The 24,555-nt window shown below is 46.0% G+C and overlaps 1 protein-coding gene across 1 annotated transcript in view; it reads left to right on the top strand.

The window, feature by feature from the left end:
- Positions 1–24,555, top strand: part of DCC (DCC netrin 1 receptor) — a gene marked incomplete at its 5' end in the record, with an annotated part of 1,016,990 nt that overhangs the window by 158,857 nt on the left and 833,578 nt on the right. Inside the window, one exon of the mRNA XM_060236603.1 lies at positions 5,548–5,832. Within this exon, the coding sequence (XP_060092586.1) occupies positions 5,548–5,832 (285 nt within the window). The remainder of the gene's footprint in view (positions 1–5,547; positions 5,833–24,555) is intronic.

The raw sequence follows: 24,555 nt of genomic DNA, 5'->3' as shown, positions 1-24,555 counted from the left end.
CCAAATGATAAGCCCTTTTTTATTAAATGAACTTTAATTACTTAATAATTAGGCCTTCTGTAGGGGAAAGATGGGGATCTTGATAGGCTGCCAACCAAGCCGTAGGGCAAAGCAGGCTTGCGTGCCTTTTACCGATTAGAATGTCAAAGAAGGTGTGTCGCAAGAGGATTCTCCGAGGCCCTAGATAGAAGGCAGTCATCCCTGTGAGGACAGAAACCTGAAGTTAAATGGCAGCGGGGAGGGGTGGGGGAACCTTCTTTCTTGCTGTCTTAATGGAAAGGAGGCAGCAAACGAAGCTTCGATCAGAGCTAAGGGAATAAGGAGAATGAGGAAGCGCAAAGCAGTTAAGCTTGGGGACGATTTCGTATTTCTTATCCCTGCTCTTTCAGTCAGAGAATTCCCACACTGATTATGTGCTAATTGACTCAGTGCAATTTCCTTTTCATGCCGTCATGATTCCCTTTCACCAAATTTCCCTCTTACAATGTGCATTTCCTTCCAAAAAAAAGAGTGTCTTGTCAAATCAGTGTTATACAATACAATCTATTTATAAATATTTATCATTGCGCATGCCAGGGGTCATTTCATAGGAAAAGAGGTGCCGGTGTTCATTAGCACAACTCATTTGCATAACTCATTTGCACATGCCACACACCCAAAGGGTGATTAACATGTGGAATTCACTGCCACAGGAGGTGGTAGCGGCCACAAGCATAGCCACCTTCAAGAGGGGTTTAGATAAAAATATGGAGCAGAGGTCCATCAGTGGCTATTAGCCACAGTGTGTATATGTGTGTGTGTATATATATATATAAATTTTTGGCCACTGTGTGACACAGTGTTGGACTGATCTAACATGGCTTCTCTTATGTTCTTACACTCCTGGCATGACTGGAAGGTGGACTAAGTTATATCAGCTCAGCATCTACCTTAAAATGCTACTTGAGTTACAATTGTCACAATAAAACCTTATTCCCATCATAGTTTTTAAATCACTTTCTCCTATGTGGCCACAGTGGCATGATGGAAGATTTCCATTTGTCTGCTTCGTATGTTTTGGTTGTTTCCCCATTTTTTGTGTGGCGGTGGTGGTGGGGAAATATTAGAAAGTTTGTCAAAACTTTGAGTTCAGCAAAATTCTCACGGGGTGGGGGGGTTGAACAATGAAGTCCAGAAGCAAGTATTTCACAGGGGTGGGGCTAAGAAAGAAAGGGCACAGTAAAATGTAAAGGTTCCTGAGCTCCGCTCCTGTGAGCTCCTGCCCAAAATGAGGCCTGGTGTATGCCCTCACCTGGATACCCAGGCAAGCCCAATGTCATGAGATCTCTGAGGCTTAGTAGAGTTGGCCTTGGTCAATATTTAGATGGGAAGGAAGGGAAGAGAAGGCCCCCTGTGCAAGCACCAGTTGTTTCCAACTCTGGGGTGACGCTGCTTTCACAACGTTTTCACAACAGACCTTTTTACGAGGTGGTTTGCCATTGCCTTCCCCGGTCATTACACTTCCCCCCCAGCAAGCTGGGGACTCATTTTACCAACCTTGGAAGGATGGAAGGCTGAGTCAACCTGGAGTCGGCTACCTGAACCAGCTTCCACTGAAATCAAACTCAGGTCGTGAGCAGAGGGCTCCAACTGCAGTACTGCAGCTTTACCACTCTGCGCCACGGGGCTCTCTACTGTGGGAAACCACCAAGGAAATGCCAGGGGCATGAGGCAGAGACAGGCAATGGCCAATCACCTGTGAGTATCTGTTACTTCAACCCACCCCCCAGGTATACCAAATAAAGTTAAATAAATACAGTGTGGCCAGTGTTCCCTCTAAGCTGAGTTAGTGTGACCTAGCTCACAGATCTTTAGCCTCCAACTCACACATTTTTGTCTTAGCTCAGGAAAAATGGCCCCAGAGCACAATAATTTATGCAGTAGCTCACAATGTTGATGTCAGTAGCTCACAAAGTAGAATTTTTGCACACAAGACACTGCAGCTTAGAGGGAACATTGACTGTGGCATGTACACATGAGTGAATACAACAACAAATCTTGACAAATATTGCTCTATGCAACCCATCTTTCTGGGTTGGAAAAGTCCTGGCGCTCTGGGGGTGGGGTCTGGGGAGAGCAGAGTTTTGGGAGGAGTGGGGCCCCAGCGGGGGTGGAATTCTAACAGGAGCTCCTTTGCATATTAGGCCACACCCGCCTGATGTAGCCAGTCCTCCAAGAGCGTACAGAGCTCTTTTTTGTAAGTTCTTGGAGGATTGGATACATCAGGGGTGTGTGGCCTAATATGCAAAGGAGCTCCTGCTAGAATTCCACCTCTGGGCCTCAGTAGGTTATAGAAGCCACCTTCCTAAGTAGTCCCTTTCTCCAGGGGAAGTGGTCTCCAAACCAGGGGAACCCCTGCTTCCACCTGGGGATTGGCAATCCTAAGTGTCCCCCACTACCATGGGCCCCTAAAGCAGGGCAAACTCTATGGCATTGCACTCCACCGGGGTCCCTCCCCTTCCATCCCTTGTCCTCTCCAGGCTCTACCACCAAATCTCCAGCTATTTCCCAACCCAGAGATGGCAACCCTAGGCTGAGTCTTGGGGAATGACTGGGGGAATATTGAGGACTGCCAACGGTTTGAGAGCCAGTTTGGTATAGTGGTTAAATGCACGGAGTCTTATCTGGGAGAACCAGGTTTGATTCCCACTCCTCCACTTGCACGTGCTGGAATGGCCTTGGGTCAGCCATAGCTCTGGCAGAGGTTGTCCTTCAAAGGGCAGCTTCTGGGAGAGCTCTCTCAGTCCCACCTACCTCACAGGGCGTCTGTTGTGGTGGAGGGGGAAGGTAAAGAAAATTGTGACCGCTCTGAGACTGAGATTCAGAGTATAGGGTGGGATATAAATCCAATATAGTCATAATCATAATTTTCTTCTTCTTCTTCTTCTTCTTCTTCTTCTTCTTCTTCTTCTTCTTCTTCTTCTTCTTCTTCTTCTTCTTCTTCTTCTTCTTCTTCTTCTTCTTCTTCTTCTTCTTCTTCGCCTCAGGTATATTTGCCATCATGTTTTCACCCAAGAAAAGAAAAATAACATTTCCCCTCTCTGTTTGCCTGACTCACCTTCACTGCTGTATTATGGGACACCCTGTTGTAGTTATTGATCAGGAGGTGACATTTTAACAGTCTTCTACGGTCATTCATGTAGTGTTCCTCTTTACTTTTTTGTATTTAAACAAGCTAAGAGGGGAAATGTTTAATGGTTTGGCTTTTCAGGTCCGCATTGGGATTGCTGTGGGTGGAGAGCTGTTAAAATCCTGAACTGGTGCCAATCACTTAATGTGAAAACTAGTGGGTTTCTGTTCTGGCGGTGGAATGAGAATGCCGGCAGCTAATGGGTCCTTGCTGTATGGAATTTAGAAGTAGAGCTGCCATTCTGGGGAATTTTAAACATGCATGCAGAGAGGTAGCTGGATTCTCGCTGTATATCTCCATAAAAATTATTTCCAGTTGGGGAAGAGAAAAAAAAAAGAGAGTAGTCAGTTGTGGGGGCATGATTCTCAGCAGGGTCTGCAAACTGGTATACAGGGGTGTCCAAGTCATTTTTTCATGAGTGATGGCTCTGACATAAATGAGACCTTGTGGGGGCGGGCCAGGCTGGGCCACGTGTATTCCTATTTAAGATTAGGTAGCAGCAGGGGTGGAATTCTAGCAAGAGCTCCTTTGCATATTAGGCCACACCCCCTGATGCAGCCAATCCTCCAAGAGCTTACAAGACTCTTTTTTGTAAGCTCTTGGAGGATTGGCTACATCTGGGGTGTGTGGCTTAATATGCAAAGGAGCTCCTGCTGGAATTCTACCCCTGGGTAGCAGAGATATAAACTTTCTAAAGGACACAGACAAACACAATTAAAGATTTTTTTTTCTTTTGAAAAAATAAACTTAAAATGAAACATGCTTAAAACATTAGCACTTGTTGGTCTTAAAGGTGCTTTCTTTGTATCTCCTCCATGGGATCCAGGGAACTGGGGAAAGGAAGCTCTAACCAGTTTGGTGTAGTGGTCAAGTGTGCAGACTCTTATCTGGGAGAACCAGGTTTGATTCCTCACTCCTCCCCTTGCAGCCACTGGAATGGCCTTGGGTCAGCCATAGCTCTCACAGAGTTGTCCTTGAAAAAAGTAGCTTCTGTGAGAGCTCTCAGCCCCACCCACTTCACAGGGTGTCTGTTGTGGAGGGAGAAGATATAGGAGATTGTGAGCCGATCAGAGATTCAGAGTGAACTGGAGGACGGGATAAATAGAAGAAAGAGAGGCTTGTGTCAGTAGTTCTGCTGTGTGATTGAGAGAGCTTTCCCTCCCCCCCATTGCTCCCCAAAGGAGGAGCCTCAGCCAATGGAGAAAATAGAGACTTTGTTCTGTAGTTCCTGTATGATTGAGTGAGCCAGGGAAAGCAAATTGTGATGCAGAAGGAAACAAGAGAGAGGGAAAAGGAAGCAGATGACAGCCAGTTGCTTGGGGGCCTGATAGGAGCCCTCTTGGGGCCTGATTTGCCCCTCAGGCTGCATGTTTGACACCCCTGGTATACAGCCTTTCAACAACAGCGACAGCAAGAGCTCTCAAAGTTATGTCCAAAGCAAAGCTGGAAACCAATTAAAGCATCATAAACCATCTTACTTCTGAAAAGAAAAGTTACTACAACTTCCATCCGCTATCCTCAGGATCTTTCTTGAATGATTCTTTTAGGTGTGGTATAGATAGGGTTGCCAACTGCAGGCTGGCAAATTCCTGGAGATTTGCAGATTTGTCCATGAGAGGGAGGGGTTTTGGGAGGGGAGCAACCTCAACAGGACACCCTGTGTGATAGCTGCAGCCGAGAGGACTCTGAGTGAACTGTGACTGACCCAAGGTCACCCAGTTGGCTTCATGTGGAAGAGTGGGGAAATCCAACCCAGTTCTCCAGATTAGAGTCCATCACTCTTAGCCACTAACCAAGATGGCTAGAAAGAGGAAAACTCAGGCTAGGTTGCTGATGTCACATAGGAAGTGATGTCATCATGCCAGTGACTTCCACGTGACACTCTGGTATTCGGGCAAGAATTCTATGGTAGAAGCCAGTTTTACCATATAGTTTTTGTCCAAAACCAGACTAGGTTGCTGGTATCATGCAGGAAGTGATGTCATCATGCCAACTTTCAGGTGACGCTTTGGTATTTGGGCAAGAATTCTATGGTAGAAGCCTCTTTTAACATAGAGGTTTTTGCCCAAATGCCAGAGTGATGCCCGAAAGTTGCTGGCACGATGATGTAATTTCCTGGGCGATGCCAACAAGGTGGCCTTGGCCACTCTCTCTCTCCTAGTAAGTTCTCCCCACATTGCCTGTCTGTTGCCAGGAGGGACCTGATGTAATCCCAATCCCATTAATTGTTCACTGGATGTTTTATACTGTAAAACTGCATTGTTTTTTTTTTTAAGTTCTGTTAGCCACCCTTGAGTTGCAGGGAGAAAGACAAGTTGCAAATAAATCCCATAATTAGACTTGCTGCCCTAATGGTTGTCTTGTCATTCTTCCTCCAGGCCCTTTGAGGTTTCTATCCCAGACGGATTCTGTCACAGCTTTCGCGGGAGATACCGTTTTGTTAAAGTGTGAAGTTGTCGGAGAACCTATGCCCACGATCCACTGGCAGAGGAATCAAGAGGACCTGATCTTGATGCCCACTGACACCCGGGTGGCAATCCTTCCTTCTGGATCTTTACAAATTAGCAGAATTCAAGCTGGGGACAGTGGGATCTATAGATGCCTTGCAAAGAATCCAGCCAGCTTCAGAACTGGGAATGAAGCAGAAGTCAGAGTTTTGGCAGGTAAGACACTTAATGCTATACAGAATTATATATTGGACTGCCACATATTGACTTTGTCCTTATCCATCCATTTGCTCATAAAGTTCTATATCTGAAATACAAAGCTGACTAAGAAAAAAAATCACAACCCTGTCCTACAAAGAGTCCAAGGTAAGACTGTCAGATTCTCCTATGTTTTTACATTTCTAGATTTAGCAATAATAAGGCCTCTGTTACTTCAGCAGTCCTATTGTTGCACTGATTCTCTGTCTGCTCCAGCATGCTTTGCATACAGTTAATGGAACCAGCAGAGGAAGGAAAGTGAACACACTCACTCACAAAGGAGCCAAAATAAACACAGTTTGCAAGCACACACTTTTGTGATGCCACTGCGGCAATTAACTTACAGGAGTTGCTGAACTTTACCATCTGCTGTATTTCAGCCAACTTCTTCAAACTAACAGGGAAACTAAAGAAGAGCAGCAAGGGGGTGGAGTTTTCCTCCATCCCATAATCAGGTTCTAGCTAAGTCTTTACTATTCCTTTTACTGTGCAAGCAGCTTCTGAATTGAATGCTAAACAAACCAAGCGACAGTACTCACTTCTGTTCCTTTCCCACATGCTTCACACACTCACTGAGAAAAGCCATGTGGCTCTGCCTGCTTCTCCCTTCCCCCCCTCCCTCGGCAGCATAAGTCTCACTGAGATTTAAAGGCATGCATATACCTTAGCAGTACTGTCTTAGCTGTAGTATGTGCAAAAAGGATCTAGGGGTCTTAGTGGATCATACACTGAAGATGAGTCAACAGTGTGATGTGGTTGCTAAAAAGGCAAATGCAACAGAAGTATAGTGTCCAGATCATGTGAAGTGATGGTATCGCTTTGCTTCACTCTACTCTGATGAGACCTCACTTGGAGTATTGCGTTCAGTTTTGGGCACCCCATTTTAAGAAGGATGTAGACAAGCTGGAATGGGTCCAGAGGAGAGCGATGAAGATAGTGAGGGGTCTGGAGACCAATGAAGAAAGGCAGAAGGAGCTGGCATGTTTAGCCTGGAGAAGAGGCAGCTGAAAGGTGATATGATCACCATCTTCAAGCATTTGAAGGGTTGTCATATAGAGGATGGGATGGAATTGTTTTCTGTGGCCCCAGAAGGTAGAACCAGAACCAATGGGTTGAAATTAAATCAAAAGAGTTTCCGGCTCAACACTAGGAAGAACTTCCTGACAGAGCAGCTGCTCAGTGGACCAGGCTTCCTCAGGAGGTGGTGGGCTCTCCTTCCTTGGAGGTTTTTAAACAGAGGCTAGACGGCGATCTGACAGCAATGAGGATCCTGTGAATATAAGGCGAGGTATTTGTGAGTTTCCTGCATTGTGCAGGGGGTTGGACTAGATGACCCTGGAGGTCCCTTCCAACTCTATGGTTCCAAAATACAAGCAGTTTGCAGACCTTTAATGTTGGAAAGAAGAAGAAGAAGAATATATTGGATTTATATCCCGCCCTCCACTCCAAAGAATCTCAGAGCGGCTCACAATCTCCTTTACCTTCCTCCCCCACAACAGACACCCTGTGAGGTGGGTGGGGCTGGAGAGGGCTCTCACAGCGGCTGCCCTTTCAAGGAGAACTCCTGCGAGAGCTATGGCTGACCCAAGGCCATTCCAGCAGCTGCAAGTGGAGGAACGGGGAATCAAACCCGGTTCTCCCAGATAAGAGTCCGTGCACTTAACCACTTCACCAAAAGGCACATCATGGCTGTTGGGGTGGGGCTTCCTCCACTGGCAAGCTGGCTGGAGGCAGGGAGGAGCCTGCAAAACTGGGCTATCTCCCACTGGGACTTGGGGGCTGTCAATCCTATGAACACTAGAAAAGGTGTCAGTGGGCACCATGTTAGGGACCCCTGTTTTAAACTAACAAATAATAAGTATGCCCTGTAGACTGGGATACACAAGTGCATCCCTTTGAGCTGTTGTTTTATTTCTGCATGCTGCTGCTATGCTTTTGTTCCGCCAGTTTCTCTTGCTGGCATTCCCAGCACATTCGTTTCTTTGGTATTTTGTGCTATTTTTACTCACGCATATGCAACCAATGCAAAAATAATGTGGAAAAATAAACTGTTAATCTGAAGGGGGGTGGGGGTGGGGCGGAAGCAGGCTGCTGCTGCTCAAAGTACCTTGTTTCATGCACCATCTGTGCTTGCGCTGGTTCATTGCCTGCCTATAAGCATCCACACTGCAGACGCAACTGGTTATTTGACAAGCTGGGGGTGGTTTCAGTTTCTGCAATGCTACTCTCTTGATAAGAGAATTGCATTTTTCTTGTATTTTTCACTGTCTCAAACTGGCAGCAATTCTGAAAACTATTTGATGCTCCATCTAGTGCATATGCAATGGGTGAAACCAGGGCTTTTTTTGTAGCATAAAAACATAAGAGAGGCCATGTTGGGTCAGGCCATCCCGTCCAACACTGTGTCGTACGGTGGCCAAAAAGCCCAGTGGCCCAAAAAACCAGGGTTTTTTTTGTAGCAGAAACTCCTTTGCATATTAGGCCACACCTCCCTGATGTAGCCAATCCTCCAAGAGCTTGGAGGATTGGCTACATCAGGGGTGTGTGGCCCAATATGCAAATAAGTTCTTGCTACAACGAAAGCCCCAGATGAAACAGTGATTTAGGCATATATTTATTTATTCGGGATTTATATCCCGCCCTTCCCAGGAGTGGCTCAGGGCGGCTTAGTGGCTCAGGGCGGCTTAACATCGACTGAACATCCGAACTACTGCCCTGGTGCAGGCGTTCCCAACCTTTTGGGTTTATAGGCACCTTTGAGAATTGTGGGAAGACACAAAATGGTTGCCACAAGGGGTGGAGCCAACCCAGGGCTGTAGCCAGGATTCGGAAGGTTGGGGGGTATTTACATTTTTTCGGGGGGAAATTAAAGCCCCCCCCCAGCACCCCACAGGACCTCCCCTCTAGTTGCTCTCCCTCTCCACCCCAGTCACCAGAACTGCCACCTACTCACGAGCAGCTTTGCACCTGCTGCCTATTCGTGAGTAGGCGGCAGGCGTGGGGCTACTCGCAAGTAGGTGGCACGCACAGGGCTACTTGCGGGAAGGGGGGAGGCAGGCAGCAGAGGTCAGGAGAAGTGGCCGAAATTGGGGTGGGAGGGAGGGGAAGAGGCCAAAAGAAGCCGGCAATGGGGGCTGGAAGGAAGGAGAAGGAGGGGGGAGAAGCAGTCACAATTGGGGCTGAGAGGGAGGGGAAGAAGCCAAGAGAAACCAGCGATGGGGGCAGAAGTAGCCCCCCTCCCTCCTGCTAGTTAATGGGCCGAATGATAAGTTGTTTCGTGGGCCCTTTAACTAGCATGGGGGCTGGGGCTGCTTCTGCCTCCAGCTCGGCGCACTATTTTAATGGCGAGGAATGCATGTAAGATATGGTGATCATATCACCTCTCATTTGTGTGACTGGCATGAATGGCATATAGTTATCCTTTTGAACATAGAATCTGATTTACTATCAAGGGCATCTGATTTACCCTTGATGATAACATACCTGGAATGAAGAAGAAGACTGCAGATTTATACCCCACCCTTCTCTCTGAATCAGAGACTCAGAGCAGCTCTCTCCTATATCTTCTCCCCCCACAACAGACACCCTGTGAGGTGAGTGGGGCTGAGAGGGCTCTCACAGCAGCTGCCCTTTCAAGGATAACAGCATTGACAGCTATGGCTAACCTAAGACCATTCCAGCAGCTGTTAAGTGGAGGAGTGGGGAATCAAACCCAGTTCTCCCAGATAAGAGTCTGCACACTTAACCACTACACCAAAATGTGCAATGACTATTGATATGAACATATGAAGCTGCCTTATACTGAATCAGACCTTTGGTCCATCAAAGTCAGTATTGTCTTCTCAGACTGGCAGCGACTCTCCAGGGTCTCAAGCTGAGGCTTTTCATACCTATTTGCCTGGACCCTTTTTTGGAGATGCTATGGATTGAACCTGGGACCTTCTGCTTCCCAAGCAGATGCTCCACCACTGAGCCACCGTCCCTCCCTTAAATGATTGGCAAAAACTCATTTTCTCAGGTTTTGCAAGGTAGCCTTCCAAATATGCAGAAAGGTGGAAATGTGGGAATAAAGCTAAAGTCTTCACTGTAGAGTCTGTGGTGCAAGATTCATGCTTTTGGTTCAGGAAGGGTGAATCCACCCACCATTGCCCTGCCCCTTCTTTCAACATTTCCTGCACTCTGGTCCTGCATTAACGAACCGAGCGGAGATCGAGCAGAGGGTTGCTGTGTAGACATGCCCTCAGCCACCATGATCTGACAGGATTGTTATAAAGATGAATGAGATACAAGCTGTAAGGGTCACTGCACATTAAACATACTGTGAAAATTATTCGTAATGGTAACGATAATCTCTTAGAAGATGAAGCTGAGACTTGTGTATTCGGCAGCCGAGCACACCAAGGTGAACAAGAAGCATCCTGAAATTCCCTCCATGTTGAGAAGGCCAGGATGATGGATAGTAGCAGGACTTTTTTTTGTAGCAGGAACTCCTTTGCATATTAGGCCACACACCCCTGATGTAACCAATCCTCCTGGAGCTTACAGTAGGTCCTGTGCGAAGAGCCCTGTAAGTTCATGGAGGACTGGCTACATCAGGGATGTGTGGCCTAATATACAAAGGAGTTCCTGCTACAAAAAAAGAGCCCTGAGTAGTAGACTAGATGCATGGGTAGAGAGAACAGACAGACATTACTTCTACTCTGTTAGTACATGCACACCTCCTAGAGAACAGGAAGCTAAACTGCAGGGGATCCATGCTTGGCAGTTGGAGGAGCTGGGAGCCTGCTAGAATTTGAGGAAGAGTGGAAGGATTTGGAAATCCTCTCACATCCCAATATTTCCCCTTCCTCCAGTCCAAAATGTACTCTGTATTAGTGTTGTAAAGGATCCAGTCACAAATAATCTGTATAACTTGCCCCCTGACCTTTTTTTCTTCACTTTTGAACCAGGAATAATAGCAGCCTTAGAATGACCAGATAAGGGCTACCAAGCTCTCACCAGGGTTGGGGGATCCCCTGGTTTGGGGGGCCCCAATCCATCAGAATGTAGCAGGTTGCCGGGGGGACCCCTGCCTTCAAATAGCCCCGTTGTCACATGACATGCCCTGTGCAACGACGTCACCTGAGAGTGGTGTCATTATGCCAGGTATGTCATGCCAGGGGTGCTCTAGGATTCATGGTAAAGCTCTATAGTACCACAGAGTTTTTACCACAAATCCTAGAGTGTCCCTGGCACAACATGCCCTGCATGATGACTTGGCAACCCTGAACCAGGTTGAGCCTGGCAACTGGTAGGGGAGTTGGGAGGCCGGAAAATCAAGGAGCGAGTGACATTGGCTATATTGTGATGTCACTTCTGGGGGGGGGGGATAAAAGTAATGTGTGGTAGCACTAGGAATTGCTGGAAACTCTATTGTTTTACCATAGACTTTCTGGGGATTTGTAGAGCAATCCCACCTCATTTTCAGATTTTCTTCAAAAATGACTTCACGATGTTGTCAGTTTCACTCCCCCCCACCCCAATTTCTCCCCCCACGGCTCCAAGGGAAAATGGGAACTGCTACCATGATGCCTCTTGCCACAGTGAACGTCCTAAGAAGTCTCCCTCTTTCTGAGGATTTGAAGAAAATGCTTGATACTAGAGACGTGCGGCTCTCTTGTTCTTTGCATTCAGCACCAGCTGTTGCTTTATCGGAACTATGAAATTCTTTTATCTCAGAAATGGATGAATAAGCATGGGCGATCTCACATTTCCTTTTTTCTTTTTTTTTTTAAAAAAGTGCTTTGTTTTGTGCTAAGCTTTCCACTGTATTTTGTTTAAAATATTCCTCATCTCTTCAGAGCCAGAAAAACATAACCTTGACCAGACAATCTGGGCAGATATTATGACAACTGGTGAAAAACAAGAGATGGTCAAAATGTACCCCTCTGATCACTAGAAAAGGATATTACCGAACAAAAATGGTGGTGGGGGGGAAGAGTACATAACCTTACAATTCATAAACAGCAGGCCTCCCCACCAAATTTTCCACGTGTGTAGCACAACCGCCCCCCCATATATATATATATATATATATATATATATATATATATATATATATATATATATATATATATTTGCAAAGCTTTAATTGATTAAATTAGGCTTTCTCTCAGAGACAAACAAATGAATGGAAACCATTGTGTGAAACCATTAATTCTCTCTGCTTGCAAATGTGGCGGCCAGGCTGTTATTGGGTCTCTCTATACGGAAGCACATACAGCCAAGGCTGCGGGAACTGCACTGGCTGCCAATAGTATACCGGATTCGCTACAAGGTGCTTTAAAGCCCTATATGGCCGAGGACCTGTCTATCTTAGGGACCGTCTCTCCCCACATGTTCCCCAGAGGGTACTTAGATCCGGGATACAGAACTTATTGTCCATCCCCGGGACGAGGGAGGTGAGACTGAAAGCTACTAGAGAGAGAGCCTTCTCAATTGCGGCCCCCTACTGGTGGAACCAACTCCCAGAAGAAGTAAGGGACTTGCAGGACCTTGCTCAGTTCCGCAAGGCCTGTAAAACAGTACTATTTCGAATTGCCTTCAGCTGAATCATAGTACAAGAGGACGCCCAACATCGCTGAACATATTGAAAATAATACTAGCACCAAAACTCTTTTAAATTGTTTTAAACTATTTAATTGTTATTATCAACTTAATTGTCAAAACTCCAATGTTTATGCATTGTTTTGTTGTTTTAGTCTCGATTGTTGTGAGCCGTCCTGTGCCTGCTTCGGTGGGGAGGACGGAATATTCCCAAAGCCAAAGCAAAACTTGTCAGTCAGTTGATGTGTTTGTGCCTCCCCCCTTCAGATTCAGTTCCTTACTAAATGGCCTTGGGTCAGCTGCTGGAATGGCCTTGGGTCAGCCATAGCTCTCGCAGAGTTGTTCTTGAAAGGGCTTCTGTGAGAGCGCTCTCAGCCCCGCCTACCTCACAGGATACCTGTTGTGGTGGTGGGGAGATAAAGGAGATTGTGAGCTTCTCTGAGGCTGAGATTTAGAGTGGAGGGCGGGGTATAAATCCAATACCATCTGCATAAACGGTCTTCTGGAGCATGCAAAAGATCGAAAGAAAGCAGCTTTTTTTGCTTTTTTATTATTATTTTTTTTGCATTCATAGTTGTCATTCAGTCTGAAAAGAATAAATAAGACGCACCAGGCTTTGCATTAAGAGAGCCAGGTGGTCGTTAAGCAACAGCTGCATTAAAGAGGAGAGATTAAAACTTCACACTTCCTTAAGCACCGCTTAAACCACCCTGTAGGCCAGCCAGCGCAGGAAGACGACATTCTCATTCAGTAGAATTGCTTTACAGCATCATCATTAGGCTAAATCAGTTCCCTGGGAGATGTCTTAGTTGAAGCAAACTTCTAGACTGTCTTTTGGGGGCACAAAGTGATGCATCCCATACACACCTGCCTTCCAGAGCCAGTTTGGTGTAGTGGTTCAGTGTGTGGACTCTTATCTGGGAGAACCAGGTTTGATTCCCCACTCCTCCACTTGCACCTACTGGAATGGCCTTGGGTCAGCCATAGCTCTCACAGAGGTTGTCCTTGAAAGGGCAGCTGCTGTGAGAGCCTTCTCAGCCCCACCCACCTCACAGGGTGTCTGTTGTGGAGGAGGAAGATAAAGGAGATTGTGAGCTGCTCTGAGACCCTCGTCTTGGAAGGTTATAAACCCTGTTTGTCTGCAATCCTGATCCAGGCTTCCTTCTCTTTCTTTAAAAAAACCAAAATTTATTGTATTTTCTTTCAACATATATACCATACATATCACAATCATAGTGTTTACACAGAGCAAATATTATAACCAAAAGTATAAGACAAAAAGTCTAATAAGTTGAAAATCTGCCTCCGTTCCTGAGGACTGGAAGATAGCAAATGTCACCCCCATCTTTAAAAAGAGTTCCAGAGGAGATCTGGGAAACTACAGGCCGGTCAGTCTGACTTCAATACCGGGAAAGTTGGTAGAAACCATTATCAAGGACAGAATGAGTAGGCACATTGATGAACACAGGTTATTGAGGAAGACTCAGGATGGGTTCTGTAAGGGAAGATCTTGCCTCACTAACCTGTTACATTTCTTTGAGGGGGTGAACAAACATGTGGACAAAGGAGACCCGATAGATATTGTTTACCTTGACTTCCAGAAAGCTTTTGATAAAGTTCCTTATCAAAGGCTTCTTAGTAAGCTCAAGAGTCATGGAGTAAAAGGACAGGTCCTTTTATGGATCAAAAACTGGCTAATTAATAGGAAGCAGAGAGTGAGTATAAATGGGCAGTCTTCTCAGTGAAGGACGGTAAGTAGTGGAGTGCCGCAGGTCCCATGCTCTTCAACTTGTTCATAAATGATTTGGAGTTGAGAGTTAAGCAGTGAAGTGGCCAAGTTTGCAGATGACACAAAATTGTTCAGGGTGGTGAGAACCAGAGAGGATTGTGAGGAACTCCAAAGGGACCTGTTGAGGCTGGGTGAGTGGGCGTCAACGTGGCAGATGAGGTTCAATGTGGCCAAGTGCAAAGTAATGCACATTGGGGCCAACAATCTCAGCTACAAATACAAGTTGATGGGGTGTGAACTGGCAGAGACTGACCAAGAGAGAGATCTTGGGGTCGTTGGAGGTAACTGACTGAAAATGTCAAGAGTGTGCGATTGCAATAAAAAAGGCCAATGCCATGCTGGGAATTATTAGGAAGGGAATTGAAAACAAATCAGCCAGTATCATAATGCCCCTGTATAAATCGATGGTGCAGTCTCATTTGGAATACTGTGTGCAATTCTGGTCATGCACCTCAAAAAGGATATTATAGCATTGGAAAAAGTGCAGAAAAGGGCAACTAGAATGATTAAAGGTTTGGAACACTTTTCCTATGAAGAAAGGTTAAAATGCTTGGGGCTCTTTAGCTTGGAGAAACGTCGACTGCGGGGTGACATGATAGAGGTTTACAAGATTATGTATGGGATAGAGAAGGTAGAGAAAGAAGTCCTTTTCTCCCTTTCTCACAATACAAGAACTCGTGGGCATTCGATGAAATTGCTGAGCAGTCGGGTTAGAACGGATAAAAGGAGGTACTTCTTCACCTAAAGGGTGATTAGCATGTGGAATTCACTGCCACAGGAGGTGGTGGCGGCCACAAACATAGCCAGCTTCAAGAGGGGGTTGGATGAAAATATGGAGCAGAGGTCCATCGGTGGCTATTAGCCACACAGCTGTTAGGGGGTTCATCTTCAGTTGGTAAGGGTAGCATATTATAGGCAATTAGGTTGTTTCTACTATAACAACACAACCAACAACAAAAAGCAAATTACAAACAGTTCCTTTTGCTTTTAGAATCCTGTGACCAGACCTAGAGGTTTGAACGTGCTCAGTTTATGGCTATTCTATGAACAGCAGAGATGTGAGAGTCAATATTCCATGCAGGGCTTTTTTGTAGCAGGAACTCCTTTGCCTATTAGGACACACACCCCTGATGTAGCCAATCCTCCAAGAGTTTACAGGGCTCTTCGTACAGGGCCTACTGCAAGCCCCAGGAGGATTGGTTACATCAAGGGGGTGTGGCCTAATATGCAAAGGAGTTCCTACAAAAGAAGCCCTGATTCTAGGAAACATTGCCATGATGCTAGAGCTGGAAATGGTGGTTATCATTTTCTTGAAAGCCAAAGTATATTCAACATTGGAAGGTCTGTTTGAGAAGGAAGGCTGTGGCCAGGATAATAGACAATATTGCTCAGCTTGAACATTCACTCTCTCCTAATTTCTATGCTGTCTGGTCTCCTATTCTAGCATATGTAACCTCACAAGAAGCAATTCCTAATGTAATTAATGACTTGTCTTTGTGGCAATGTCTTCTGATGGAGTCAAATGGATTGACACTTGCTTTTTATTCAGTTTTAATATTAGTTATAGGTATATTTCATGAGTTGTTATATGACATACGAGCATAAGAGAAGCCATGTTGGATCAGGCCAATGGCCCATCCAGTCCAACACTCTGTGTCACACAGTGGCCAAAAAATTTATATATATATATATATATATATATATATATATATATATATATATATATATATATATACACACACACACACACACACTGTGGCTAATAGCCACTGATGGACCTCTGCTCCATATTTTTATCTAACCCCTAGCTGCCACCATCTCCTGTGGCAGTGAATTCCCCATGTTAATTACCCTTTGGGTGAAGAAGTACTTCCTTTTATCCGTTGAACCCGACTGCTCAGCAATTTCATCGAATGCCCATGAGTTCTTGTATTGTGAGAAAGGGAGAAAAGTACTTCTTTCTCTACTTTCTCCATCCCATGCAGAAGTCCATCCAGGTGGTATCATCATCATCATCATCATCATCATCATCATCATCATCATCATCATCATCATCATATGTCTGTGTGTGATGACAGCCTTGCAGTAGTCTTAGAGTTGCCAGCTCTGGGTTGGGAAATACCTAGAGATTTTAGGGGTGAAGTCTGGGAAGGGCAGGGTATGGAGACGGCGGGGGGGGGGCCTCAGCAGACTGTAATGCCTATAGTCCCCCCAGCCATTTTCTCCAGGGGAACAATCTTGATTGTCTGGAGACAGGGCCACCTGGAGATCAGCAACCCTAGCTGCCAGTCGTAGTTTAAGGAAACACAAAGCCACAGAATGGGGTACTGTGACTCATTGGCGGAGCATCTTTTGGCATGCAGAAGGTCCCAGGTTCAATCCCCGGCTTCTCCAATTAAAAGGATCAGGTAGGAGGTGATGTGGAAGACCTCAGCCTGGTGACCCTGAAGAGTATTGTCTGAGTAGACAATACTGACTTTGATGTGTCAAGTGTCTGATTCAGTAGATGGCAGCTTCATGTGTTGACACGTGTGTATGTGTGTCCATGATCCTCCTACATTCCCTGTTTTGGGAAGGGATAGATATCCCAGCAGTTTGTAAGCAAGACATAAGGCTTGTGTTATTGAAACCGAGGGTTGATCAGGGAATTGTGGCTTACTACCATTAGCAGAGGAACCTTGTGGTGCAGAGTGGTAAAGCTGTAGTACTGCAGTCCAAGCTCTGCTCATGACCTCAGTTTGATCCCGGCAGAAGCTGGGTTCAGGTAGCTGGCTCAAGTTTGAGTCAGCCTTCCATCCTTTCGAGGTTGGTAAAATGAGGACCCAGCTTGCTGTGGGGAAAGTGTAAATGACTGGGGAAGGCAATGGCAAACAAACCCATTAAAAGACATCGTGATGCGATGTCCCCCCAGAGTCGGAAACGACTGGGGCTTTACCTTTAGTGCAGGGGTGTCAAGCTTTTACCATTAGCAGACCCAAAGAAAATACTTGCACTTACCACTCTGGAATGCAAGGAGATTCTTTGACGCAGAGGGAGAGAAAATTTGTTTGTGCAGAGCTGAAATGTAGCTGTAACCTAGCAGGGGATTAATTCATTGTGGGGGGGGGGGGACTATGACATAATAGGCCTTACTGAAACATGGTGGGATGACACTCACAACTGAAATATTAAGTTTCAGGGGTACAACTTATTTAAAAGGGGCAGGCAAATGAGAAAGGGCGGAGGCGTAGCAGTATATCTGAAGGAGGTATATACTTGTGAGGAAATATATGACTCGGAGCATGGCAGCTCAGCTGAGGGTCTCTGAGTAAAAATAAAAGGAGTAAGAAACAATAGTGATATTATTGTGGGGGTCTGCTATAGACCTCCAAGTCAGACAGAGGACTTGGATACTTCTACAGCAGATTGCAAAGTTCTCCAAGAGAAGGGATACAGTGATCATGGGAGATTTCAATTACCCGGACGTCTGTTGAAAGTCCAACTCTGCTAAAAATGAAAAGTCAAATAGATTCCTCGCTTGTCTTGCTGACAACTTCCTTTTCCAGAAAGTGAAGAAGGAAACAAGGGGATCTGCTATCTTGGATTTGATTCTCACCAAGGAAAAATTGTAGGCACACTGGGCAGTAGTGACAATGTGATTTTGGAATTTACAGTCTTAGGGAAGGGAAAAGCTATACGTAGTCAGACTTATAGGTTGGACTTCAGAAAGGCAAACTTCGATAAACTTAGAACTGTGCTGGGTAAAATCCCATGGTCAGAAATACTTAGGAGGAAGGGGTTCAGGAGGAGTGGGAGTTTCTTAAAAGCGAAATACTGAAAGTGCAATCACAGACGACTCCTATGAGAAGAAAAAATGGAAAAAGCCTAAAGAAGCCAAAGTGGCTCCATAAACAGCTCTGTATTTTATTTATTTATTTATTTATTTATATTAAGATTTATACCCCGCCCTTCTCACCTAGGTGTCTCAGGGCGGCTTACAACACAATAATTAAAACAATTTCAATTTAAACAATTAAAATACCATTAAACCATAATTTAGTAAAAACAAGATAGAGTAAAAACCGGCGGCCTATAGATACATTTTTTCATCCAGGATATTTTGCATTGTCAGTTAATATCATAGGCCTGCCGGAAGAGGACTGTCTTACAGGCCCTGCGGAATTGCCCTAGATCCCGCAGGGCCCGCACCTCTTCCGGCAGTTGGTTCCACCAATAAGGTGCCGTTATTGAGTAGGCCCGATCCCTGGTGGATTTTAGGCGGGCCTCCTTTGGCCCGGGGACTACCAACAGGTTTTGTGAACCTGAACGTAGTACTCTCTGGGGAACGTGTGGGAAGAGACGGTCCCTAAGGTAGGCAGGTCCTAGGCCATATAGGGCTTTAAAGGTCATAACCAACACCTTGTACCGGACTCGGAATATTACTGGCAGCCAGTGCAGACCCTGGAGCCCCGGTCGAATGTGCTCCCATCTTGGGAGCCCTAATAACAGCCGGGCAGCAGCGTTCTGCACCAACTGCAGTTTCCGGGTTCGGCACAGGGGTAGCCCCATGTAGAGGGCATTACAGTAGTCCAGCCTCGAGGTGACCGTAGCATGAATCACTGTTGCCAGGTCGTCACGTTCCAGGAAGGGGGCCAACTGCCTCGCCCGCCTAAGATGAAAAAAAGCGGACTTGGCAGTGGCTGCTATCTGAGCCTCCATCGTCAATGAAGGCTCCAACAGCACCCCCAGGCTCTTAACCCTGCCCGACGCTGTTAATGGAGCGCCGTCAAAAACTGGCAGGGGGAGTTCCCTTCCCGGGCCGCAGCGACCTAAGCAAAGGACCTCTGTCTTCGCCGGGTTCAGTTTCAGCCCACTCAGCCTAAGCCACCTAGCCACTGCCTGTAACGCCCGGTCCAGATTTTCTGGGGCGCAGGCGGGCCGGCCGTCCATAAGCAGATAGAGCTGGGTGTCATCAGCATACTGATGGCAACCCAGCCCATACCCTCGGGCCATCTGGGCAAGGGGGCGCATATAGATGTTAAATAACATCGGGGAAAGCACCGCCCCTTGAGGCACCCCGCACTCAAGCGTGTGTCTCCGGGACAGTTCCTCCCCAATCGCCACCCTTTGTCCCCGACCGTCAAGGAAAGAGGAAAGCCATTGCAAGGCCAACCCCTGAATCCCTGCGTCGGCAAGGCGGCACGCCAGGAGCCGATGGTCGACCATATCGAACGCTGCCGATAGGTCCAACAACATCAGCACCGCCGAGCCGCCTTGATCCAGATGTCGCCGAAGGTCATCCACCAGGGCGACCAGCACCGCCTCCGTCCCGTGGCCCGGGCGAAAACCAGACTGGTAGGGGTCGAGGACAGAAGCATCATCCAGGAAGCTCTGTAGCTGCAACGTCGCTGCCCTCTCTATAAGTTTGCCCCAAAAGGGCAAATTCGATACCGGCCGGTAGTGTGCCAATTCGGTCGGATCTAACGTTGTTTTCTTCAGGAGGGGACGGACCACCGCCTCTTTGAGCGCCGATGGAAAATGTCCCTCCAATAGGGATCTATTTATGATATCCCGTATAGGATATCTTAGCTCCCTCTGGCAGGTCTTAATAAGCCAGGAGGGGCATGGGTCCAATTTACAAGTTGTTGGGCGTGCAGATAGGAGGATCCTGTCAACTTCTTCCAGGCTGAGCGCGCCGAAACCGTCCAGGACACACTCCGAAGACAGGCACGGAGCCTCAGGTTCGCTAACTGTATCTAATGTGGCAGGGAAGTTGGAACGGAGCGATGCGATTTTATCCGCAAAAAAATTCGCAAAAGCCTCACAGCCAATTTCCAATTCATTAAAATTTGGTCTGCCCTGTGGCAGCGTTGTAAGAGTCTGAATTGTATTGAACAGTTGTGCCGGGCGCGAAATTGCGGACGCAATCTCTGCCGCAAAGTAAGTTTTCTTTGCGGCCTTGACTGCCACCTCATAGGACTTCATAACCTCTCTATAAGATGTTCGAGTCGCTTCATCTCGGGTACGCCGCCATTGCCTCTCTAGTCGTCTGAGTCCTCGTTTCAACTGCCGCAACCCCTGGTTATACCAGGGTGTCGGCCTTGAACGAGGGCGCAGAGGACGCCTAGGCGCGATCTCATCGATGGCCCCGGTGAGCCTATTATTCCAAGACTCCACCAGGTCATCGAGGGAATCGCCAGGGGGCCAGGGATCCCGCAGGGCCGTCAGGAACTTGAGAAAGACTTGAGAAATAAAAGACTTCTTTAGGAATTGGAAGGAGGGCCTTATAACCAATAACAGAGATCATAACCAAGAATATAAGCAAATCGCCAGTGCTTGTTGAGAAAAAGTTAGGAAAGCTAAAGCTCAGTATGAGCTTAGGCTGGCCAAAGAAGCTAAAAACAACAAAAAAGGGTTATTTTCTAATGTTCAGAGTAAGAAAAAGAGCAAGGACATGGTAGGCCCATTGTGAGGGCAAGAAAGTGAAATTGTAACGGGTAATGAACAGAGGGCGGAACTGCTCAATTCCTACTTTTCCTCAGTCTTCTCGTCTGAGGGGAACAGTGCTCAACATGGCAAAAACAACATATAAGGAGGGTATGAAGTTCCAACCTAGGATCAGCGTAGGGGTAGTACATAAACACCTAGTTTCTTCAAATGAAACTAAGTCCTCAGGGCCAGATGAATTGCATCCAAGGGTTCTAAAGGAGCTTGTGGATGTAATTTCTAAGCCTCTGGCTGTTATTTTTGAAAATTCTTGGAGAACAGGAGAGGTGCCAGAAGATTGGGGGCTGGCGAATGTTGTCCCCATCTTCAAGAAGGTGAAAAAAGAGGATCCGGGTAACTACCGACCTGTCAGCTTGACGTCTATACCTGGAAAAGTTTTAGAACAAATCATCAAACAGGCGGTCCTGGAACATTTAGAAAGAATGGATGTGATTACTAAGAGCCAGCATGGTTTTCTCAAGAACAAGTCATGTCAGACTAACCTGATCTCTTTTTTTGAGAAAGTGACTACCTTGCTAGATCGGGGGAATGCTGTAGACATCGTTTATCTTGATTTTAGTAAGGCTGTTGATAAAGTTCCACATACTATCCTTGTTGACAAGTTGGTAAAATGTGGTTTGGATCCTGTTACTGTTATGTGGATCTGTAACTGGTTGATAGATCGCACCCAAAGAGTTCTTGTGAATGGTTCCTCATCCTCTTGGAGAGGAGTGACAGGTGGAGTGCCTCAAGGATCTGTCCTGGGACCTGTTTTGTTCAACATCTTTATCAATGATTTGGATGAAGGAATAGAGGGAATGCTTATTAAATTTGCAGATGATACTAAATTGGGAGGGGTTGCAAACACAGAAGAAGAGAGAAACAGGTTACAGGATGACCTTGACAGGCTGGAAAACTGGGCCAAAACCAATAAAATGAATTTTAACAGGAATAAACGTAAAGTTCTGCATTTAGGTAGGAAAAATCCAATGCATGGTTATAGGATAGGGGAGACTTGTTTTAGCAGTAGTATGTGCAAAAAGGATCTAGGGGTCTTAGTGGATCATACGCTGAACATGAGTCAACAGTGTGATGCGTGGCTAAAAAGGCAAATGCAATTTTGGGCTGTATCAACAGAAGTATAGTGTCCAGATCACATGATGTGATAGTATCACTTTGCTCTGCTTTGGTAAGACCTCACCTGGAGTATTGTGTTCAGTTTTGGGCACCACATTTTAAGAAGGATATAGGCAAGCTGAAACAGGTCCAGAGGAGGGTGACGAAGATGGCGAGGGGTCTGGAGACCAAGTCCTATGAGGACCAATGATTTGAAATCAAATCAAAAGAGTTTCCAGCTCAACATTAGGAAGAACTTCCTGACTGTTAGAACGATTCCTCAGTGGAACAGGCTTCCTCAGGAGGTGGTGAGCTCTCCTTCCTTGGAGGTTTTTAAACAGAGGCTAGATGGCCATCTGACAGCAATGAAGTTCTTGTGAATTTAGGAGGAGGTGTTTGTGAGTTTCCTGCATTGTGCAGGGAGTTGGACTAGATGACCCTAGAGGTCCCTTCCAACTCTATGATTCTATGATTGTTGTTATTGGCTCCATTGCCTCACCCAACCTAATGAGGAACTAATTTGTTCATTAATCAGAAAGCGGGGGGTGGGGGTGTCCTGATTCCCTTTCCCAGAGCAGAAACCTTGCCCAAATACACAGAGGAATTAATTCCTTAACAGGAGGTAAGTGTGGAGATGGCGGCAGTAGGACTTAAGTAATGTGTTATTCCTGAGAGATGCTGCAGCACTTTAGAGGCATAAGGTTTTAACAGCTGAAGCTTCCTTCTTTGGAACTTTGATTCTTTAAAGCACATCCCATGAAAATCGTGTTTGTCTGTAACTGGGGTGGACAAACACTCTTGACCTAGGAGCCACATAGAATAAACCTCAGATGTTTGAGAGCTGCAAGACATGAATGTCAGAGGAAAAAAGGAAGGAAGGAAGGAAGGAAGGAAGGAAGGAAGGAAGGAAGGAAGGAAGGAAGGAAGGAAGGAAGGAAGGAAGGAAGGAAGGAAGGAAATGAAAAGAAAAGAAAAGAAAATTTGGACAGAATGAAAAGAGGGAGGGAGGAGAAAATGAAAAATTGGACAGAATGAAAAGAGGGAGGGAGGGAGGGAGGAAGGAAGGAAATGAAAAGAAAATTTGGACAGAATGAAAAGAGGGAGGGGGGAGAAAATGAAAAATTGGACAGAATGAAAAGAGAGAGGGAGGGAGGGAGGGAGGGAGGAAGGAAGGAAGGAAGGAAGGAAGGAAGGAAGGAAGGAAGGAAGGAAGGAAGGAAGGAAGGAAGGAAGGAAGGAAGGAAGGAAGGAAGGAAGGAAGGAAGGAAAAAAAATCTGGAGGGAGGGAGGAAGGAAGGAAATGGAAATCTGGAAAGAATGAAAAGGGAGGGAGGGAGGAAAGAAGGAAGGAGTCACTAGAGGAGCAGATCCCAAATTTGTCACAAGTTTTGCTTTAGGCCAAAATGGCTTCAGATAGAATATCCAAAATTATTCCTAAAATGGTCTTCCACGCAGCTGTCGCTATGAATGGCAAGACCGAAGCAGAGACAGAGCAAATAAACTCAGACGTAGCCACAATCCCTTGGCAGTGTGTCACCTCAGCCTCACATTGTTCTAAGCGAAGTCACAAGAATAATGGAGTCATAAGAGCAAAAATGAATAGCTGTCAGGAAAGTGCTGACTTCACCCCTGCCTGTACAGAACACGTTGGCTTTCTGCCAGGTGAGGGCTTTGTCTTCGTATTAAATAAATTTGCACTTGTGCAATCAATCTGTTGAATTGGTGGGGTGGCTTTTCTTTGCTTAAGGTATGTGGAGCAGACGGAGGCCAGAGCAAGAGGCTTACAGATGCCATGTAATTTGCTTCTAAATATATTTGAAGATTGAGATTGGAATTTGGAGCCCCCCACCCCCCGTCCCATCTTTCAGCAAGCTGAACTTCATGAGGTTGGATGTGACTGTGGACAGAGGGATTGACTGAAGCAGAGCTAAGAAATCTGAGAGCACAGAAAAGAGAACATGCATTCTGGTTCCTTTGAGTTATGATTGCTAACCTCCAGGTGGGTAAACATTAACACAACCCAAGGGTTATAGTGTCAATTAACTAATGATTTATAGACTATAAAGTGACATAAGTCCATAACAAAAAATAATTCACGTGCTCAAAAGATCCAAGCTGAGGACGTCTTCTTCACGATAATTTTTTTTCCTTTATATAACTTTGTACACCAGTTTGGTGTAGTGGTTAAGTGTGCGGACTCTTATCTGGGAGAACTGGGTTTGATTCCCCACTCCTTCACTTGCACCTGCTGGAATGGCCTTGGGTCAGCCATAGCTATCGCAGGAATTGTCCTTGAAAGGTCAGCTGCTGCGAGAGCCCTCTCAGCCCCACCCACCTCACAGGGTGTCTTGTGGGGGAAGAAGATAAAGGAGATTGTGAGCCGCTCTGAGACTGAGTGGAGGGCGAAATTTAAATCCGATGTCGTCGTCTTCTTCTTCTGTTCCAATGAATGTTTCAATGAACAACATTCTTTATTGAAGGAATCATTTTTCGTTGGCACTTTGTTATGGACTTATGTCACTTCATAGTCTGTTTATATAAACCCACGTCTTTTTTTTTTAGCAGGAATCCACAGGAATGCAGTTTTGGCTGACTTGGCATCAGGGGATGTGGTCTAATATTCAAATTAGTTCATGCTGGGCTTTTTCTACAAAAAAGCCCTGTGTGAAACAATGGTGATGTCAGGGGGTGTGGCCTAATATGCAAATGAGTTCCTACTGGGCTTT

The sequence above is a fragment of the Heteronotia binoei genome, chromosome 4, assembly GCF_032191835.1.
Source record: "Heteronotia binoei isolate CCM8104 ecotype False Entrance Well chromosome 4, APGP_CSIRO_Hbin_v1, whole genome shotgun sequence".
Classification (NCBI taxonomy): Eukaryota; Metazoa; Chordata; class Lepidosauria; order Squamata; family Gekkonidae; genus Heteronotia; species Heteronotia binoei.
The sequence above is the reverse complement of the archived record's forward strand: the minus strand, read 5'-3'. Positions and strand labels throughout refer to the sequence as shown.